Consider the following 19,615-nt stretch of genomic DNA (forward strand, 5'->3'; position numbering starts at 1 on the left):
ATATTGTTTTGTTTTTTAGACAGATTTGCCCTTTGTTTGGGCAACAAGGTTGATACTTGTACAGTTTTCTTTCCTATGTAAATGGCAAATTATCCATTGATGTAATTGTATCACACAGTATTGTGGACAGCTGGCTGTATATCCATGCAATTTGCTTTCTGTGGCTATCTTTTATAATCATTCCTTTAAACAAAGTCAAGTTTTAGCCAGTTTTAATGTCTTGACTTTAAAACAGCGAGGAGTACACTGAAGTATTTCATTTCAATATGTTGGTCAAAGAATAAAGAATTAATTAAATCAGAAGAAACCGCTACGTCTTAATGTGTTTTTGTGTGTGTGTGTGGTAGCTTTGTAAAATTTCCCATTGCCAATGCTATGGTTGGGATGTACATAAGTGTATGCACAGCATGTGAACAGTACTTATTAAAAAATTTCATCCACAGATTTGTATGGTTTCACAAATTCTACTATGTTATTCAACAATGGTTTATGGATGATTATAGGGCAGTTATATTCCTTTCAACAATGCATGCTGGGTACTTAGTTGTTAAGGACATCAGAAGTGTGCCCAGTGGTGCAAATCAAACATATCTGGGTGTAGCTTGGAGCTTTAAGAGATTATGAACAAACTTTTAAAATGGAAACAATGATATATATAAATTTACACACACAATACATGATATATGTGGTTGTGAATTCTTGAGGGTTAAAGAAAATGTAAGCTACACTTACTTTAGATGTACCAAACATCAGACAGGTAGTGCACAAGGGTTCCAACGAAGTCTTGTAGTCTTTGAGGTTTTATAAGACTGTCTTGAGAAAGTGGTGAAGCAGTTCAAATCATAAGGAGTTCACGATCTTCATGATTGTAGCATCTTTTATCAATTTGAAGTGGTTGTCAGGGTGTAAACTGATGTCTTGGATGCCTTTTCCATCTCACTTTTTTGTGTAGTTTTTTGACCCGTGCCAGAGTGTGGCATTTTTATCATGCGTTTAAGTAATAGCACAAAGTCCAACTGTAATTTTACAACTAATTATATTCCAGCTTTGTTAATATCAGTGAATTTTGTAATGTCATCCTACCAGATTATTACTGATAATGTGTCTGATTGTCAAGCATTGTGGCCCCAGATGTTTTTTACACCTACAAATTCCTTGGCATTGCCAAAACTATAAACAGCAAAAACGTATTATGAACTCAAGCAACCTTTGTATTCCATAGTGTACTCAGCTTTGCCACTTACATTATGTTGTGCAAAGTTTCCCATCGTCTATTATGGTCTAGGAGGGGGTACATTATTGCCTAAATGATGCAATGCATGTGTCACATTTGCTGCTGCTGATAAAAATTGGGACAACTTTGTATGCACCTGCATCTTGTGGTCAGATTCTTGGAATAAGTGACTTTTATAGTTTCATTCAGAAAATTGGTGGTAGCAGTGATTTTCAGTTTCAATCACAATGTCATAGGTAACAAAGTGCCAATTTCACCATTTATGTAACAGTAATTTCCTAAGTCTCATCAAAATTTTCAGACAAATGTTTGGCTTTGCATATTACTGATGGAACTGTGATGTCAGTACTGCAGGAATGAGTCTTATTTTGAAGATTATGCAAAAAACTGAAGAAAATGGGATCATGATATTAATTTATCAGAGCTACACAAAGCAGAATAGCTCAGCTCCTTTGTACATCTGCTTTGTTTTTATGACGACAAAAATTTGTTACACTTATCACATACAGCAAAAGAAGCAACATTATCTTTTGCACAATGGTTAGTTTACTCAATACAAAATAAAGAATACAAGGACACAAGTCTCCTTCTAAAACATTAACTTTGTTTAATATTTTTACTCCACTGGAAAGATAAATACACACAAACTCTGGAAATTAATACCACCACGTTTTAACACGGGTTCTAGTGTCTACAATGCCCATCTCGTCCATCAGTTCTTCTTCAACGAATTTCAGGGATGGTTTGTATGTCCTCTTGCCGGCATGTTTTTCTACTGTGTCTTTGGGTTGCTCTGTGAAATCCAACAGTGACCATAGTGAGAATTAATAGAATCTCACACACCAAGGACCTGGATCAGATTTCTCACACTCGTAGGGGATATTTTGTCTCACACTCACCTGCGGCTCGTGTGAGACAAAATATCCCCAACGAGTGTGAGAAATCTGATCCCAGGTCCTTGGTGTGTGAGATTCTATTTCTCACATGACCACAAAATGCGTTAAATTCATATTGGACACGTACAACATTAGCCAAAATCGTGACAACTCTGTCGTCTGCCACTGTACTCTGACCTGCTTACTTTGTAGTCTAGGTCCGTGTGTTACTCGTCGTGCCATTGGATAACATTTCGTGCGTGGAACGAAACATACTGTTTATCATCCAATCAGAGCTCGTGTAATATTTACTACAGAGTGTGGGACGATTTCTGAGAGTGTGGGATCGATTTTTTCCACACCGCCGATCCCGCACTCCCAGCAGCCAGGAATGTGAGAATTTATATAATATATGACAAATGTGGCAGTGAAGTTGATGGTTGTAAAGAAGGGGAAATTGTTCAGGAAGTTTGACACATTCTTGGGGTTTCACATTTGCATGAAAAAATAAGTTACTCAGCTTCACATTCTGTGAATGACTGCATAGATGCATATTATCAGACAAAAATCTTTTCATTTTGACATGTTCCTACTTACCGGCATAGGTGTCCTTGGTTTTGTAATCTGGATGAGCAAATGCTAAATCTGACATTGGTATTATTCTGCCACTTCTTAGTGAAACCCTTACTTTCTCACCTTCCTCTGTGAATTTCCATTCTATATCTGTTGGTTTGCTGGACAAAAATATGAAATATGCATGTAAGATAACTAACATAACACTCCTACAATGGTTGCTAACATGTAATGGCTTTGCTTTCCTGATCAACATGGTGAAATCATCAAGCTTTATTTTAAAAACTTTCCCACAATGTGTCGACCATGAGTGACTCAGATATATTCCATGCTTTAGAAACATAGACACTGTACCAAAGAGATGAAGACTTACTTGTCAGATGGATCGACCAATGCAACTTCTCTGTGTAAAAGTGGAGCTTCACTCTTCACATACATGCCTTTGTAGCCTTCTGTCTTGCCAATATACCTATAATGCTGTATTAGAAGAAAATATTGTATGTTTTCATTTTACTATCCCTCATGGGGAAGACCAATTTCAAGATGAAGTATCCATTACTCCTGGGTAAGTGAAACGAAATGAGAAGTACATGACATCGCTAAATGCCACAACACCATGAGTAATGGCCTATACTAACTTCATCTCTAATAGTAACATTTTCTGTCTTGGCAATTAAACCATGATGCCCTTCAAGTGCTTTGGAACTGTAAACAACACTGTGTTGACATGGTAAACAACAAAGTAGTAATAATGTGCAATCCAATACTAACATTTGTTAAATGTGTATGTTTGAAGGTAGTATCAGTGCTATATACGGTATGCCATTTTTTACATTGACTTTGTCTGTGGATATATATATGAATCAATGTGCAATATTATATGGCCGGTTAATTGTGCTTTTACTTGATAAATCTCTCACAAGCAGCTAACATTTCTGTTACATATTGTGTACAGTACAGGTACTTACACAATTGAGATGCTCCACTACAACCCAGTTTCTTTCTCGTATTATATCTGATATTGTTCCCTGCTTGCCAGCATCTCTTCCAGTCAATATTTGTACCTGGAAATCACAATTGTAATTTCAGGAGAGTGAGTTTAATTTTTGAAACTGTTTTGACTTTGGTGTAACTCTGTATGATGAAATTCATCTCTGCTGCTGGCTAGTTCACATAAGTGTTCATACTGAGACACTTCAAAACAGTTTCATGAGAACAAACCTAGCAAAAGTATAATCAATGCAAATCTTTGTTTTTTAAGAGCAATGCTAGAATATCCTTTGCAGCCAAATGGGAAAAATGTGATGTAATTACCACATAAACTTGGTAGCTGTTTGATGTCACTAAAATGAATGTACACTCTGAATGTTGATCTTTTGGAATATATGTCAATTAAAATATTGCGACTTTTCATAATACCTGCAATCACATGATTTTGTCAAACATACTGATGCGAAATAGGACAGTATTTTTACAGCTCACATGAAGAGTGGTGGAGCGTTTGATTGAAGACATGTTTGTTTAACCCACCAAAAAACTTAAATAGATATGGATGATCTTAGATTATAGAATCACTCAGTTTAAACAAGGCATACAAACAGTTGGTAAAGGCAAAATAGGCAGAATTCTGACAGAATTTTTGGACAGATTTTCAAACAGAAATACAGTATGTAGATAAAAATGAAAAGAAAACTGTGTTTTCTGTGATGCAAAAGTGATGCCAGAACACCTCTTTATGACAATGTTTTCGTTCATAGGTTTTGTAACCTCAGTAGAACTGAAATAATGCATTATAAGGTAGACATTCATAAAAGCATATACATAATTATTGGTAGCGCGCCTTAGAAGTTGCTTTTGGGTTTTTTGTCTATTCCTCAGCAATATTTAAACAATTCTATGGAGAATGATCTCATAAGGGCGTTTTAATGGGAAAGAAAACATTGAAATAGATTAACAAAGATGGTAGGTACTATTCATTTTTTGTAGTCACTTACCAGGTCACCTCTGAAAAATTTCCAATCTTTCACTGGCTCTACAAGTACTTTCATTCGATTCTTTCCCGGCCAGTTGGCTAGTATGGACCCTTGTGTTTTTGGTTTTGACATTCCATAACGAAAGTGTCGGTTAATTTTTAGCCACCAGTCATTTGCCCATGGGTCTTCAAGTGGAAAACGCCTTATTCGTTTCAGTAAATAGGCTGTGAGTCTCATCTTTACTGAACAGCCTTGTTTATGAACTTCTTTAGATTTTCTGTGAATAGAAATGATTTTCATTCATCAAGATGAATGCATCACTTTTTTAAACGACCATGACTGACAAGTCATCTTTTGTAAAACGGTCATATATCATCATATTGACACAATTCTGTCTCAAAACTTTGTTACAGTCTTGCGTTTTTGCAATGGCAATATGGGAGCTCAACATCTGAAAAAAGATGGTTTGAACTTTGTAAATGCATGAAACTTGAGTCACGTGCTTGAGTCATGGACATTTTGTGTACTCGGTGTGTTTTTATTATGATATACTGAGACACAGCTTCAAGCTTTGTACTGCCGGGGAAGACACACATTCGGTGTCATGGACCTTTACGAGAAAATATTATCACAGGGTGGCAGTGGCTGTGGTGGTAGTGGTGATAGAGAAAAGATTCTTAGACAGTTTCTCAAAGGTCTTGCAAGACATTCTTTACCTTTCAAGGCTTTTGAAAACTCATCTCAAGAATTATTGATATCATCAAAAATGTAGCGTTTGTTTGAGTAAGATAGTTGTGGTGTCTGATCAACAATGCTGGGAGCCAGGAAAATCAGATATTATCGATTTTAAATAAATCACTGAAATAGTGTTCCTGGTAAACAACTGATGAACCCCTTTCTTTTCAACTCGTAGAGTATGCCCTTCTTTGCAGCATGCAATGCAATTCTTATTAACCTTTATCCTATATATGCTGATTGTCCATCTCAGTACTATGTACATTATTCTGCCTTTAAGTTGTCTGAGGCCATTGATATGGTTAATAACATATATATATATATATATATATATATATATATATATATATATATATATATATATATATATATATATATATATATATATATATATATATATATATATATATATATATATATATATAACCGATCATCCCGTGTTTTCGTTTGTTACATCCATGCATGAACGAATGCCCTGAAGTTGATTTAACCATTGAGGTAAAAGAAACCTCCATACACGTGCGCTGATATAAAACCTTTGGGTAAACACTATTGGAAGGGATTGCTGCTCAAAATTTTGTATAAGCTGTCAAATATGGAGGTTATCACATTTCCCTAGTGGATTGGGGGAACTCAAACGTTCCAAATTAAATTTTCGAGTCCATGGATGCAACAAACGAAAACACGGGATGATCGGTACTGTTTTCCAGCCAATTGGACCCCATGCCGATTGGGCCTAAAGGAATTCCGGTCGCACCAAGCACGGAGGGTCCTACTGATTACTGCCGTGACTGCCCGTAGCTGCCCGAGGACTGCCCGAGCACTGCCCGAGGAGCAAGTAGGCCAAATTTCGCCAATTTTAACACTAAGCCAATAGCTTGAATTTACAATATGCCTGGCTAACCAAAAATATCATTGATTTAGTGTTTTCTTTAGCGGCTTTAGAACCCGAAAGACGCCGGACTTTCGACGAGAAAGACGTCCCCATCTTGATTGTAAGATCATACCATTCAGTGCAAGGGGTGGTAGGCTATCAAGCTGTACGCACTCGGCGAGGTTATTGTACCACCTCTTGGACTAAATGGTATGATCCACTATCAAGCTGGGGATGTCCTTCGAGCCGGGCCACAGGCGACCCAATAAGTACTACTGAGTTTTTCAGTGTTTTCTCTATCATTTTCTCTTCTTTCTTCATGCTCTGAATGATCGGAATAAATAAAATAAATGGTTTATATAACATAACCTAGCCTCTGTGACTCTTTATTTATTTTACACTCCATTACAAGGACGTATATCTCTCATACACACATGCTATAATTAATTAGTCAACACAACGAATTATGCTGATCCGTGGACTTATTAGGGATTTTACGGGTTGGTCAACATCGCGAAAGATAGGAATGGTTACTAAGACTAGTAGCGACCATGGAGCTAGAAACTAGCTCTATGTAGCGACCAACTCTCTTTTACTATGCGAAAAAAGTAACCGGCGACATTAACTCTTTGACGCCGTACAGTCATTCTAGTCATGAGCTTGGTTGCTACCGTATACCAGAAAACAACCGACTTTGACGTCAAAGGCCTGTTGCTGGTACGTACTTTGAGACAGAAAATAACGATATGTTACCGGTAGACATGGAGTTAATAGCGAGTGCAGAGAAATGAAGGTGACTGGTTTAAAAAATTCACAGTGCTGGCCAAAATTCTCCAGTGTGTGCTCCTGCTAATGTGTCACCATTGTGCCTTGAATCACAACGCGGTTTGTAAATTATACTTGGTATATACACTCCCAGAAAACGACGACGTGAAACATACATCTATATAATTTTGTTGAAAAACTCCGGCGATCATTTCTGCTTGGTCGGTCGATACTTTCTGGGTGGCATTTGTTACATGGAGCAGGACCATGTCTGCTTAGTTATGTTAGAATTTGGCGCTTGGCAACGAAAAGCATGCGCGTTTCCAGTGTTCCTTTCGATCTAACTTCCGTTTATTTTTGAATAATGAGCAGTGTTTGTTTGCGCATATCATGAATATATAAGCGTCCACTAGGTTTACGGACGTCTCGGGACACGTTTCCCAAGATCTTCATACCTTCTCCTTTTTCATTAACATCACTATCTTTCCGATGTTGACCAACCTCTGATAAGTCCACGGATTAGCATAATTAGTTGTGTTGACTAATCAATTACAGCATGTGTGTATGAGAGATATACGTCCTTGTAAATAACTGTATCACTTCCCCATCAGCCAAGTCAGTAAAAAGCGGTATTAAGCCAAAACATGACGTATTTTCACCCACTTGGCTTGGTATGTTATAGCATCTTTTGTCCAAAAAAAATCAACTTTACAGTATTATGTTTTCAGCAGCCTTCAAATGTACAGTATTATGTTAAAATACATCATATGGATACGTTGTGTTTCATTAACTTTAACCATCTTGACCTGGTGGTGAAATATGGACTTGGCAGGAAAAGGGTTACGTAATGGAGTGTAAAATGAATAAAGAGTCAAGAGGCTATAGGTTAGGCTATATAGTCATTATTTTATTTACTACGATCAGTCAGAGCATGAAGAAAAGGAGAGGGGCTGACAGTGACAGAGAAACTGAGAAAAACTCAATAATAAGCTTATCAATATGTATGGGCCGCCTATGGCCGGGCTGTCTTCAGAGTTCAAAAACCGCCGGAGAATTTAACATCAGGTTAACGCCAAATCAATGATATTTTTGGTTGGCTGGGCATGATATAAACTGAACCTATTGGCCTAGTGTTAAAATTGGCGAAATTTGGCCCACTTTTTCCTCGGGCAGTTCTCGGGCAGTCCTCAGGCAGCTACGGGCAGTCACGGGCAGTAATTAGTAGGACCAAGCACGGAGGTAGTAGGAGCAATTCGGTGAATTAATTGCCCTCTTGCGGATCAGCATTAAAACATTGCGAAACGTTCATTCACAGGTTACAAATAAAATACAGAACGTACCTTTTTCACATCATACCCATGTTTCGTACCGAAGGAAAAGAACAAAATGAAATCGAGGACCGTTCACGATATGTGGCCGTCGGCCACAAGCTAGATTTTTCCCTGACCTATGACCGGGCGACAAGATCAACATCGGAATTAGACTTTGGTTCGGATTAGGACCTGTTTTATAATTTTGCTTTTCCTATGTCTAGAGGGCGATATGTGTTCAGGCTGAAGGAAAGTGTATTATTAAAGCATGATTATTACATGAAAAATGTAATCATAGCTATGTAATGAAAACGGGCTTATAGACTAATTATCTTTCGATAACGTTTAAATGAAAAACATAAAAAGTGTCCTTGTCCCGTTTTACATATAAATGTGAAGTTAAAGGGAAACCGTTGGACGCGTTTGCCACTATTTCTCGACACTCTTATTTACATGATTTGGGCGTACCATTCTATTTGTAGATGGTGTCAAAATTTGATAAATAATAGTTGTTTTGGTGGCGACATTTTGAAACCAACTCAGAGCATTTATAAAAAGAGTGTCGAGCTAAGAATCCTTTTCACTTTTGTCTGATGATTGCAGGATACATGATAATATTACTTTGTACTTGAAGTAATTTTTGTTAGTATTTATAACGCTCTGCTTTAACATCGAGCACTGTAATTTCCCACGTGGACATCCATATCTGTGTGTGTGTATATATATATTTATATACGATTCATCGATGACATATGTCTTCTAAATGATGGTGGAGAGTTTTGTAGATCATACGAGCTAATATATCCTGCAGAGCTCACGTTGAAGTGTGAGAATAGTGGACAACATGCTACATTTCTCGAATTGGACATATCTATAGTAAATGGAATATTCGTCTATAAACTCTTTGACAAGCGCGATGATTTCAAGTTTTCTATAGTGCGAATGCCAGATAGCGAAAGTAACATCCCTTCGTATATTTTTTATGACACTGTATCGTCAGAATATCTTCGCATTGCTCGCGCAACACTTCTATTAGAAGATTTTCTTCCAAGAGTTGCCAGCCTGTACAACAGGATGTTGTCTCAAGGAGGACAACAACCTAAAATTATCAGATAGTTTCATAAAGCTATGTCAAGACATCCTCAACTTTTTGAAAAATTCAATGTAACACCGAAAGACATCATATATAACATAAGACTCAGAATGTTGTGGTGGTACCTGATCAGTACTGCTGGGGAGCCAAGGCAGTTGACTGTATTGTTTTCAAATCCCCGAAACAGTCGCCTTGGTAAATAACTGATGAACACCTAGGAGATTTTGATGATGTTACTTCTTTACTGTATATTAATTGTTATAAACTAATCCTGCTGATGTCATATCTTCATCATTCATATGACACAATCATAGAGAACCCATAATGATCTATTGCTTGCACTTGCATGACGTTACTTTACATCATTGCTGTATTGATTTCCACCCGAGTGAATTTAAACTGTTTAACTACTTTTGACTATATATATATATATATATATATATATATATATATTACACAATCCACATTTGTATATCGTCTTTAAATCTTTACTACTGATGAACGTGCCAGCAACATATTATAGGAACAGCCAACAGGCGAAACTAATTTCTCTGAGCAACTAATTAGTTTTTTGTCACTATTAACACTTAATGCATTTTACTATTTACATTTAATATGTGTTGATAACGAATTTTGAGTTAATTGGTCAATTAAGATGAATGAAGGGAATTACGTGGCATTGAAAGTTGCTGCCTGAAAAGCTTCACAATCAATATCTCCCTTTCTTTGCTCCCTGTCCGACACTATAATGCTACGAAATGATCACAGACTTTCCATGTAATATGTACACGATGTCTCGTTACTTTTAACAGTTAATTTGTTTACACTAAAACCCATTTTACGATCTTCATATTGTTAATCGCTTTCCAAGATTCCTTAAAAAGTGACTTCTTTGTAATAATATTAAGTTGATCTTGGCATGAGAATGCCATCGTTCGCTACCCAAGTGAGGTGCATACATAAACACTGACAGTTATCAAGTACGGTGATCTGTGACATTTGAAGACTCTGTATTAGATGAAACATGGTGATGATCGGAAGACAAGGATTGGTGTTGTTGATTGCGCTCAGTGTAGGTTGGTACATGGGACAGTGCACTTTGACGATCCTCATCGCTGTGCGGTCTCTTGGTTTCCATCATATTATTCATAATTTTTAAAATGGTCTAGGATAATGGCCTCTTTATTAACATGGACACAGCAATATTTAATGGTATGGGCACTCTAACAATGAATGCAAACGAATATTTGTCCCCATTTTCCCGGGAGGAGGTGTATGTGTTATCTGCATATTCAACGTGTAAGCTTAGGTCGTGAAATCAAGAAATATATGCGCTTTCAGATGAAGTATTTAAGTAATTCCCGAAACTTACTGACATATGATATGAATCATTATGTATCGATTTCTGTCGGAGTACTTTGCTGATAGTCACTGCGCAGAAACAAGGAAAGCGTTAGAAATACTGGACCAACACATAATTTTTACAACTCTTCATAATCCTACGGGTCCAATTTTTTGACATCATGCGCTGGTGGCCAAAATGGTTTCCAATGTTGTCTCTATGTCCATGTTTATTTATGTGTCCGTCCGTCCGTCCGTCCGTCCGTCTGTAGATAGATTTTGTTCCCGCCATAACTTAAAAACCCTTGATAAGAATGTCATGCGATTTTGTACGCAGGATAATGATGGGAAGATTTAAATCTGAATAGATTTTGGTGGATGTAGTGCGTATAATTAACGGTAAATGACTTTGTGCAATGGGCTATAAAGTTTTGTGAGTTTGGCTGACAGATTGTAGCTCATTTTAGATTTAACGAATTATTGCATATTAAAATTAAATGTACTGAATTTCATCGGACCTCTGACGTACGGTATGTTTGTCCTATGTCAAGTTATGCTTAGAGTTTAGTTAGCGTGACATACTGATCCACGTTGTTTATTACCATGTTTCTGATCAATTCCTTGTGGCATACGGTTTCCATGTACGTCTACTATGAATATATTGACTGCTGAAGGACCGCTAAACACCAAATTGTGTATGGAGCCCTTAGTTCTTTAGGAGGGTAAGAAATACAGTCATGGAGGTAACTTATAAATTGATAGGAAGTGAGCGTACCGAGATACTGACAACGGGATAGACAAAAGGGAAATGTGTATCCAATGTGAGTAACTGATGGACGGGTGAATAAGGCCGCGTTCAAAAAAAATGGTGAGGGGGGGGGGGCTGGAGGAATCGCGATTGAAATCTTATTTTTTTCAGATCCCCCCCTCAATACCCTCAATATTTTCAAGTTCCCCCTCAATACCCTCAAAAATTTTCAAGTCCCCCCCCAAATTACCATATAGCCGCTTATTTATTGGGAATGCACGCAGAGTAAAAAAAAACATGTAATGTGTGGTTCTGCACGCAAATGTTCAACACTACCTCTTATCAGCAGGTTGTAGAGCCATATACCTAGGACAAGTTCTTAAATTGATATCCGATTCATTTTTAAATTCATCAGTGAACTTTTTGGATTTCTTAGTCTAAGCCGACTTGAGTTTATCCAACTCTGGCCAATTCAATGGCACCAGCTGAAAAGCACACAAAATGACAATCATGAGAGAGTATGAAAATTGTGTATTCCTAGCTACGTTTAACCAAATTGTGAAAAAATGAGCACAGTGACCTACCGAATTTTTTTTTTCAACAGAACAAGACATATACAACTTAGATGCCACTTATAAAATGTTTTACAAAATTGACAATACTGGAAGGTTAAAATATTCCATGATATTAATGTTTTAATCTCAGAAATTTTGGGTGTAATAATGGCAAATTGGATAACAAATAAAAGATTCCATCTAGTCACACATTTTTCCATTTAAATTAGAGTCTTTACTGTTCAAAATTGTACTTTTGTGTTATTGGTACAATGAGATGTGAAAATTTCATTCACTGCATGAACTTGAAATGAATGGTTTTATATATTGATTTTAAGTGATTTTAGAAAAACGGACTTTTCATCGTACATTTGTATAAGATCAAGTATGGTGACCCCATGATTGTTCTCATATGCCAGAATTCAAAAATCCATGGTAACTGTTAGTCCCCTAGTCTTCTATGTGTTGCTCTCTGGCTGGATCCTGTGTACAAGTAGATGTATGTTTCACTGTCGATTGAGTGTCCTATGACCGAAACTCTTCTTAAACTACAAAAGAGTTAGAGCTACATGTATCACTGTCACTGCCAGTATGCAGTAGCAGGGCAGTAGTTGTATTAACTTTTTATTTTGACAATATTTTTGCTAAGTTTATACAATTGTGTTCTTGCCCAGCTATCCAGTATTCATCTTGCCAACACAGCCTACGTGTACCGTGCATTTGCATCATTCAATTATCACCAATATTTAGACAAACGGCTTTGTTGACAAACTGAACATTGTCTTTTTCAGCAGCATGCTGTAGAGAGACACCAAGAAACTGTGTTTGATATATTGCATAGAAATATTGAAAAATTATCAACAGTTGTAGCTCCTGCCCCATTACAAGGCCAACTTTTTTCACGAAAATTTAATGGCATACATACATTTTTAGACTTTTTCGAGATTAAAGACATAAAATATGACAAAACGGTTCTAGATTTTGTTTAATTATTACTAACATTAGAACCATTGGACAACATCAAAATGTTGGGAGTCAAAATATTTTTAGGTCCCCCTATAGGCAGAGCAAAACTTTCAAGTCCCCCCTCGACTACCCCAAAAATTTTCGAATCCCCCCTCACCACTTTTTTTGAACGCGGCCTAAATGAAGAATATTAACCAAACTTTGTATTCAGTGCGCGCAGTTTAAAATAATGTCTCCAATGTTCTCTTACATATTCGTATAGTTATATGGCGCCTGTGTTACTTTGGAACGTAAACGTTTTAGGTACATCCAAATAGAAGTGAATTCTCCCCACTCCCTCGTGTATCATTATATATTTAAGCAATAAAGCACACCCAGCGACGGTATATGCACGACATATATGCAAGACATATATGCACGAGCGATAGCGAGTGCATATATGGAGTGAACTGGTCAAAATCGAGTGGTATACCGTTGCTGGGTGTGATTTATTGCTATTATATCATAACAGTACATTGAAATTCTAGCGAGGAACGACAAAAACAGATTTTTATCAAGCTGAGAGCTCGCGCGAATGCCAGCCGTGGTATATCCAGGTGCAGCCAACGGAGCTACTCATCGAAAAAGCCATTCCGGAAACAAATTTTTAGGGCAGGGGAAATTTTAATTTTGCTAGGGCAGGGGACATATTTTTAGGTGGCAGGGGAGCAAATTTTAGTTTTTTGTCGGGCAGGGCAGATATTGGTTGATTGTCCTGGGGACAGGGCTTGGCGAAAAACGAGGAGAGGGGAAGCTACTTTTAAAACGGGGACAGGGGAATTTCAGCCATGGTGTTTCGAGGGATGGGGATACAGTGCAAGTACTTATACCTTTTAAAGGTCAATCAGCCATGGTGTTTCGAGGGATGGGGATACAGTGCAAGTACTTATACCTTTTAAAGGTTACCCAGACTACTTAGCCCATCGATTGACCCCACATCTCACTCTATGAACTGCGAGATGGAAACCAAATTATAGGCCACTGCAGTATGTCTCTGCATCGAATGTTAATTTTCAGGGGAAATTTTTTCTCAGGGCAGGGGAAAATCGACAGTTTTTCTTCATCACAGTGTAGGGTAGTCTTCAGGGGAAATGGAATGACAAAATTTTGAGGGAATTTTTTTCACGGCAGGGGAAATCGGCAAGTTTGTTTCGCTACAGGGCAGGGGAGGTTCAAACATTCACAGTGGGGAGGGGAAACAGGCAAAAATATGTGGGGAGCGGGTAAAAATGAAGCTTGAGTGCGGCAGGGTAAGTCGAAAAATTTTCACTGGGAGGGCAAATTATGAACAGCTAATTAATTACCCTCTTGACTTAAAATTAGTCAGTTCACATTACTTGTCATGTATGTACAATATATCTTATCATAGTAAGGACGCCTTTAAAAGTGCATTGTTCGTTGGCTGCACCTGCCAACTGAGTCAAAACAGTATGCCTGTTTAATTTACCCCTTTTCCTTGTTTTGAAATCGAATGCCATTAATATTTTCTCAAAAGGAAATCAAAATATCAGTAAATCCACCACGTCCAATACAATGATACTTGCAGTATTGCCATTGAACGTCCCAATTTTATCGGTGGTTTACCAGTGACATTAGTTGTAAGGGACGCGGTATTCAAAATTTCGCCAGTTTCTTCACTATACAGGCAGTTATGATTGTTAGAATCATGCAATTCAGGTTTCTGAACACTTCCACATCGTTAGTGTTATGCAATCGTTTCGTACCAGTCTTCTCTCCACATTGTACAATATATATCATCACTGGGCCAAACATTTCCAAATTTTCACAAGGAAATGCTTACTTTGCGCTACTATACTGGCTAAATCAAATTATTACGATTACAAATGTAAAAGATGTCAACGCTGAACACCGGGCGTGCACTGTAAGTTAAAAATACAAAATTGACTGACTAGATGTTTTATAGTTAACTTTGGGCCCCTGTCTTGGTCTTCACGTCGCGGTCGAACTTGGAAATCCTGAATGACTGGTAACTACAACGGTTTCCAGGAAGTACATTGAACGTTACAGAACGAGGCTAACACAGAGACATGTGGCAGCCAATCACAGTGCCGTGAACTGAACATTACATAGTAATGAGACCTAAGATAAGGGTCCAGCCAATGAGTGCACTATAATAAGCGGACTGTATAAGACAATAAACATCAATCACTGTGACCGATACATTTGTCACGGACCTTACTTATGAAACAGGACGAGTGGCATATATAACATATATGCACTCAGCCAACTGTACCCGACCATAATCTACAATTCCCATCGAAATATACGCGGCAACTTCTGATGGGGGCTAGAAGCCTGTATGGTCATGCACAGAGGTCTAAAACCTCTTTAAAAGCCATCTATTGACCTTGTCTCTGGGTGTCCTAATTACAATACACTTGAAAATTCACAGCAGTATTCAATATTGAAGTTTAAAGCTCCAATAGCTGTGAATTTTAAGCATTATTTTCATGATTTTATTTTTAAACCAAAGTTGGTTCGTGTAAATGTGCTAACTGAAGGAAATGCATCGAAGTATCACTGCTTGCTGATTTGGCCTATGCCTACGCACTTTAACAGGCTAAATAATAAATGGGTGCCACACTCATAGAATGACACTCCAATAGAAAAGTACAAAAATGCATTATTTCCTGAAATACATAATTGTGATCATAAGTAAACAAACATGATGCCATTTACTTGAATACACAACACATGATGGACAACATTTTACTGTTGTAATCTTTATTACCTTTGACACATGATTAGTTTTTGAAAATACCAGGAAATCTAAAATTATGTGACAGCATATACCACTTTCAACACTTATGACAGCGTTATACACTTTTATCAGTCTTTAGTGGGTTTTATTCAATGAAACCTCTATGAAAACAGAGGATTGAGGTCATTTCACTACACATTCTCAGCCATTGGGGCTTTAAGTTTCTCAGTCCTGTTTACAGTTTCTCTTTATTGTGAACTATGCCCATCAGAGGTATGTATTAAAACGAAAATTTCATCTGTGAAGCAATATAGCCTGTTCTTTTGTCCATGAGATGTACAAGTCTCTATGCATGTGGAAACTTTTTTGAAATGTCAGGAAATATAACACTGTTGCTAAAATAATGTCTGTTGACCAATGGTTTATCTCAGTCAGTTTCCCAGAATATGTGGGAGGTGACTGATGGAAGAAACAAGCCTTAAAACTGAACAAAAAGTTTTAAAAGCAAAAGGTTACTACATTTACTGGCCACGATTATGCGCCCTTAGGATTCAGCTATAGGAAGGATACATTGAACTCTAAATTTAATCTCTGTCTCTCTCCCAAAAATTTCACCAAAGAACCATAGTATATCTGATGGAGTCTAAAATTTGCATCCAAAGGCCATCCTGAAAATAAAAAAATGTGTTCCAGAGGCCACGCCTTCTCTTGCTGACTTTTTTATTGCTGGGATCATAGAAGTAATACCTCTAAACTTGAGTTTTCAGTTTTGAGTCTCAATAAAGTTTCTTTGTTGATTCAGGTTTTCCTGCTTTGCATTTCACTGTTTTAAGTGTTTGCCTCAGCTGATTTTACAATAGTGTAATTACATATTACTTTCATGTTCACATTAATAATATAAATGCATGTATGATTTCATTTATTTCATTATGACATAATTATACCCACCCATAGATAAAGGCAAGTGGATGTCTTTTCCAGTGTGCTTGCACAATACACACGCAGACATTATATCTATATATCTATATATATATATATATATATATATATATATATATATATATATATATATATATATATTGCCATGTACAACGATGATACAATTACATGATCATAAAAAATTTTCCATTTTCATGTCAGCCTATCAATAATTTGCATATGTAATGAACTCTTAAAATTAACTTGTAGGACTTGACGATAGACAACTAAAAATTGCCAAACAATATAACAATGCAATTATATTACAGCAGTGCAAGAAATTTAGCATTTTGATTTTCATTTCTGCTAATTACTAGTGTTTATACTTATCTTTTTAGCTGCTGTAGATGATGAAAATTGCTGATTTTGATCATGACAATTGTAATGGAATTGCAATTTTGTCACAGTACTTTCAAGAAATATACCAATTTACAGACAACTGCAACATATATTGAAACATGGGAACACTTTCATGTCTTTTGTTTATATCAGTTTATAATAGTTTTGTTTCCACATTCTTTGAAACCAATGTTCTTGATTTGTTTGCAGTCAGTGTAAGCAATAACCATTTGTTGATTCTATAACTTTACCAGTTGTTATTGTGTAGACCATGCATGTGTGTGCCAAAGCTTTACCTGTTTTTGCATCTCTGCAATGTAAAGCATGTTGAACAATGATGCGACTGTTGTCACATTTTGAAATCGTAAACATAATTGATATTATATAACTAGTATGCTACAGGAAGCTTCAGTTCTCTGCTGAATAAATCAACCATCTATTGTCAATTTTTTGTTCCAAACATAATTGCATCAGTCAATTAAGAATTTAGCATATGTAAACAATCAGTGAGGTGTTCAAGCCACCATGAGGTTGACATGCCTACTGGGTGGGCCCCCTATTGGTATTGCCAGATTTCTACTTCCTTTTCATTCATTTTAGAAACTTTTTCCTCAAAAAGACAGCACTCAAGTACTGCTTCACACTAACTTCTCAAACTTAAGGTAGTAATTGCGCCTCAAAATTGAAAAACTTCAACATTCCTCGATGAAACTTTGAACAACGGTCTTTAAAATTCAAGAATAAGTCATTGACAATGACATAGTCCCCACTTGTAATAGGAGTATTAGTCTTGATGGGGAAGGGAAATGTGGTCATTAAGAAGAATCACTGGAGTGTATATGTTGAGATCCATGGGCACAAAGGTCTATGTCGTTGTTCCAAATTTGAAACACATAAGGCATGTCTAAGTTATGGTTCTAAATCGGGAAAGAAGATCAGACCTCTAGCTGTATTGGCCAGCCAAGAAATACATATGTGCATAAAAATGAGGTACAAGATGTGACATCTTGAGGTCTAATATCCTATCAAAACTGAAGGGTATAGAACTTGTGGTTACTGAGTTATGCATATATAAATGTATAATCAAGGTCAAAGGTCATCGAGGTCATGTGACATTTTGCAAAAAAATTGTATTGCTAATTAATCCCTATATGCCAAAAATCAGACCTCTAGCCTTATTCACTTGCCCAGAATTAGAAATGTGCATAATTAATGAGGTAAAGCGTGTGTAGTCATTAGGTCTCCCATCCTACTAAATATAAAGGACATAGCACTTGTGATTACTTATTTATTGATATAAACGTATATTTTAGGTAAAAGGTCATTGAGGTCACATGACATTTAGTCAAATAATTTCTATCAAATAGTTATCCCTATGTGTACCAAAAATCAGACATCCAGCTCTATTGGCTTGCTCAGAATTAGATATGCAAATAATTAATGGGGTACAGTATGTGCACCAAATATGAAGGGTGTAGCACTTGTGGTCACTGAGTTATGGACCAATATGTATATTTGAGGTCAAAGGTCATTAAGGTCACGTGACATTTTGTCAAAAAAATTGTATTGCTAAGTTATCCCTATATACCAAAAATCAGACCTCTAGCTCTATTGGCTCACTCAAAAATAGATATGTGCATAATTAACGAGGTACAATAAGTGGCATCATAAGGTGTCCCATCATACCATGTATGAAGGGTGTTGCACTTGTTGTTACTGAGTTATGGACAAATATGTATATTTGAGGTCAAAGGTCATCGAGGTCATGTGACATTTCGTCAAAATGTCTGAGATATCTGCGTGAACGGATGGACTCACGGATGGACGATTGGATGGACATTACCAAATCTATAAGCCCCCTGGACCTCATCCGTGGGGACTAAAAACTGTGTCACTGCATCCTTTTTGCAATATGAATACGATGAGAAACTAAAGTTTTATTTTTCTTGGCCTTATACATGGCAGTCTACGGAGAACTGACTTATACTTGGGAGTCTATGGAGACCTGCCTTATACATGAAAGTCTATGGAGAACTGCTTTATACATGGGAATCTATGGGGTGTAAACTAAAAAGTCCTTGTGAAACAAATTGACGTGCATCTGTATTGGGTAGGGTTCTATCTTTGTGCACAGTTTGAAAGAAATTGACCAGGGCATGTCTGAGATATCTGCGTGAACGGATACACGGACAGACTGATGGACAGACATGACCCAATCTATAAGTCCCCCCAGTCACTGTTGAAATTTTGGCACTAGAGAAAAATTACCCAAGATTTAACGATATTTGAAATTCAAAATGGCCACTGTCCCTGAGTTAAGTTTGTGGAAAAAAACCAAAAATTTTTCATAACTAAGCCAGTGAACATTGATAGATCAGAAAAGAACTGTAAAAGTTTTTAATTCAGAATAACTGCCCCTGAGGTGAATTCCACCTTAAAACACTCATCGTGTGATATGATTACTTAGGCACCTACACCTTCAAATTATGATTGGTC

The 19,615-nt window shown here is 36.9% G+C and overlaps 1 protein-coding gene across 1 annotated transcript; it reads right to left on the reverse strand.

The window, feature by feature from the left end:
• Window positions 1–1,818: 1,818 nt before the first annotated feature.
• On the reverse strand, window positions 1,819–8,494 carry LOC139121991 (large ribosomal subunit protein uL24m-like). Its single transcript, XM_070687327.1, has 6 exons — window positions 8,370–8,494; window positions 4,677–4,932; window positions 3,651–3,746; window positions 3,056–3,159; window positions 2,707–2,843; window positions 1,819–2,027 (listed from the first exon to the last, which is right to left on the reverse strand). Exons 2-6 carry the CDS (start codon window positions 4,890–4,892, stop codon window positions 1,891–1,893), a joined length of 690 nt encoding a protein of 229 aa, XP_070543428.1. The 5' UTR covers window positions 4,893–4,932; window positions 8,370–8,494; the 3' UTR covers window positions 1,819–1,890.
• Between the last annotated feature and the right edge of the window lie 11,121 nt (window positions 8,495–19,615).

Source organism: Ptychodera flava, chromosome 21, assembly GCF_041260155.1.
Source record: "Ptychodera flava strain L36383 chromosome 21, AS_Pfla_20210202, whole genome shotgun sequence".
NCBI lineage: Eukaryota > Metazoa > Hemichordata > Enteropneusta > Ptychoderidae > Ptychodera > Ptychodera flava.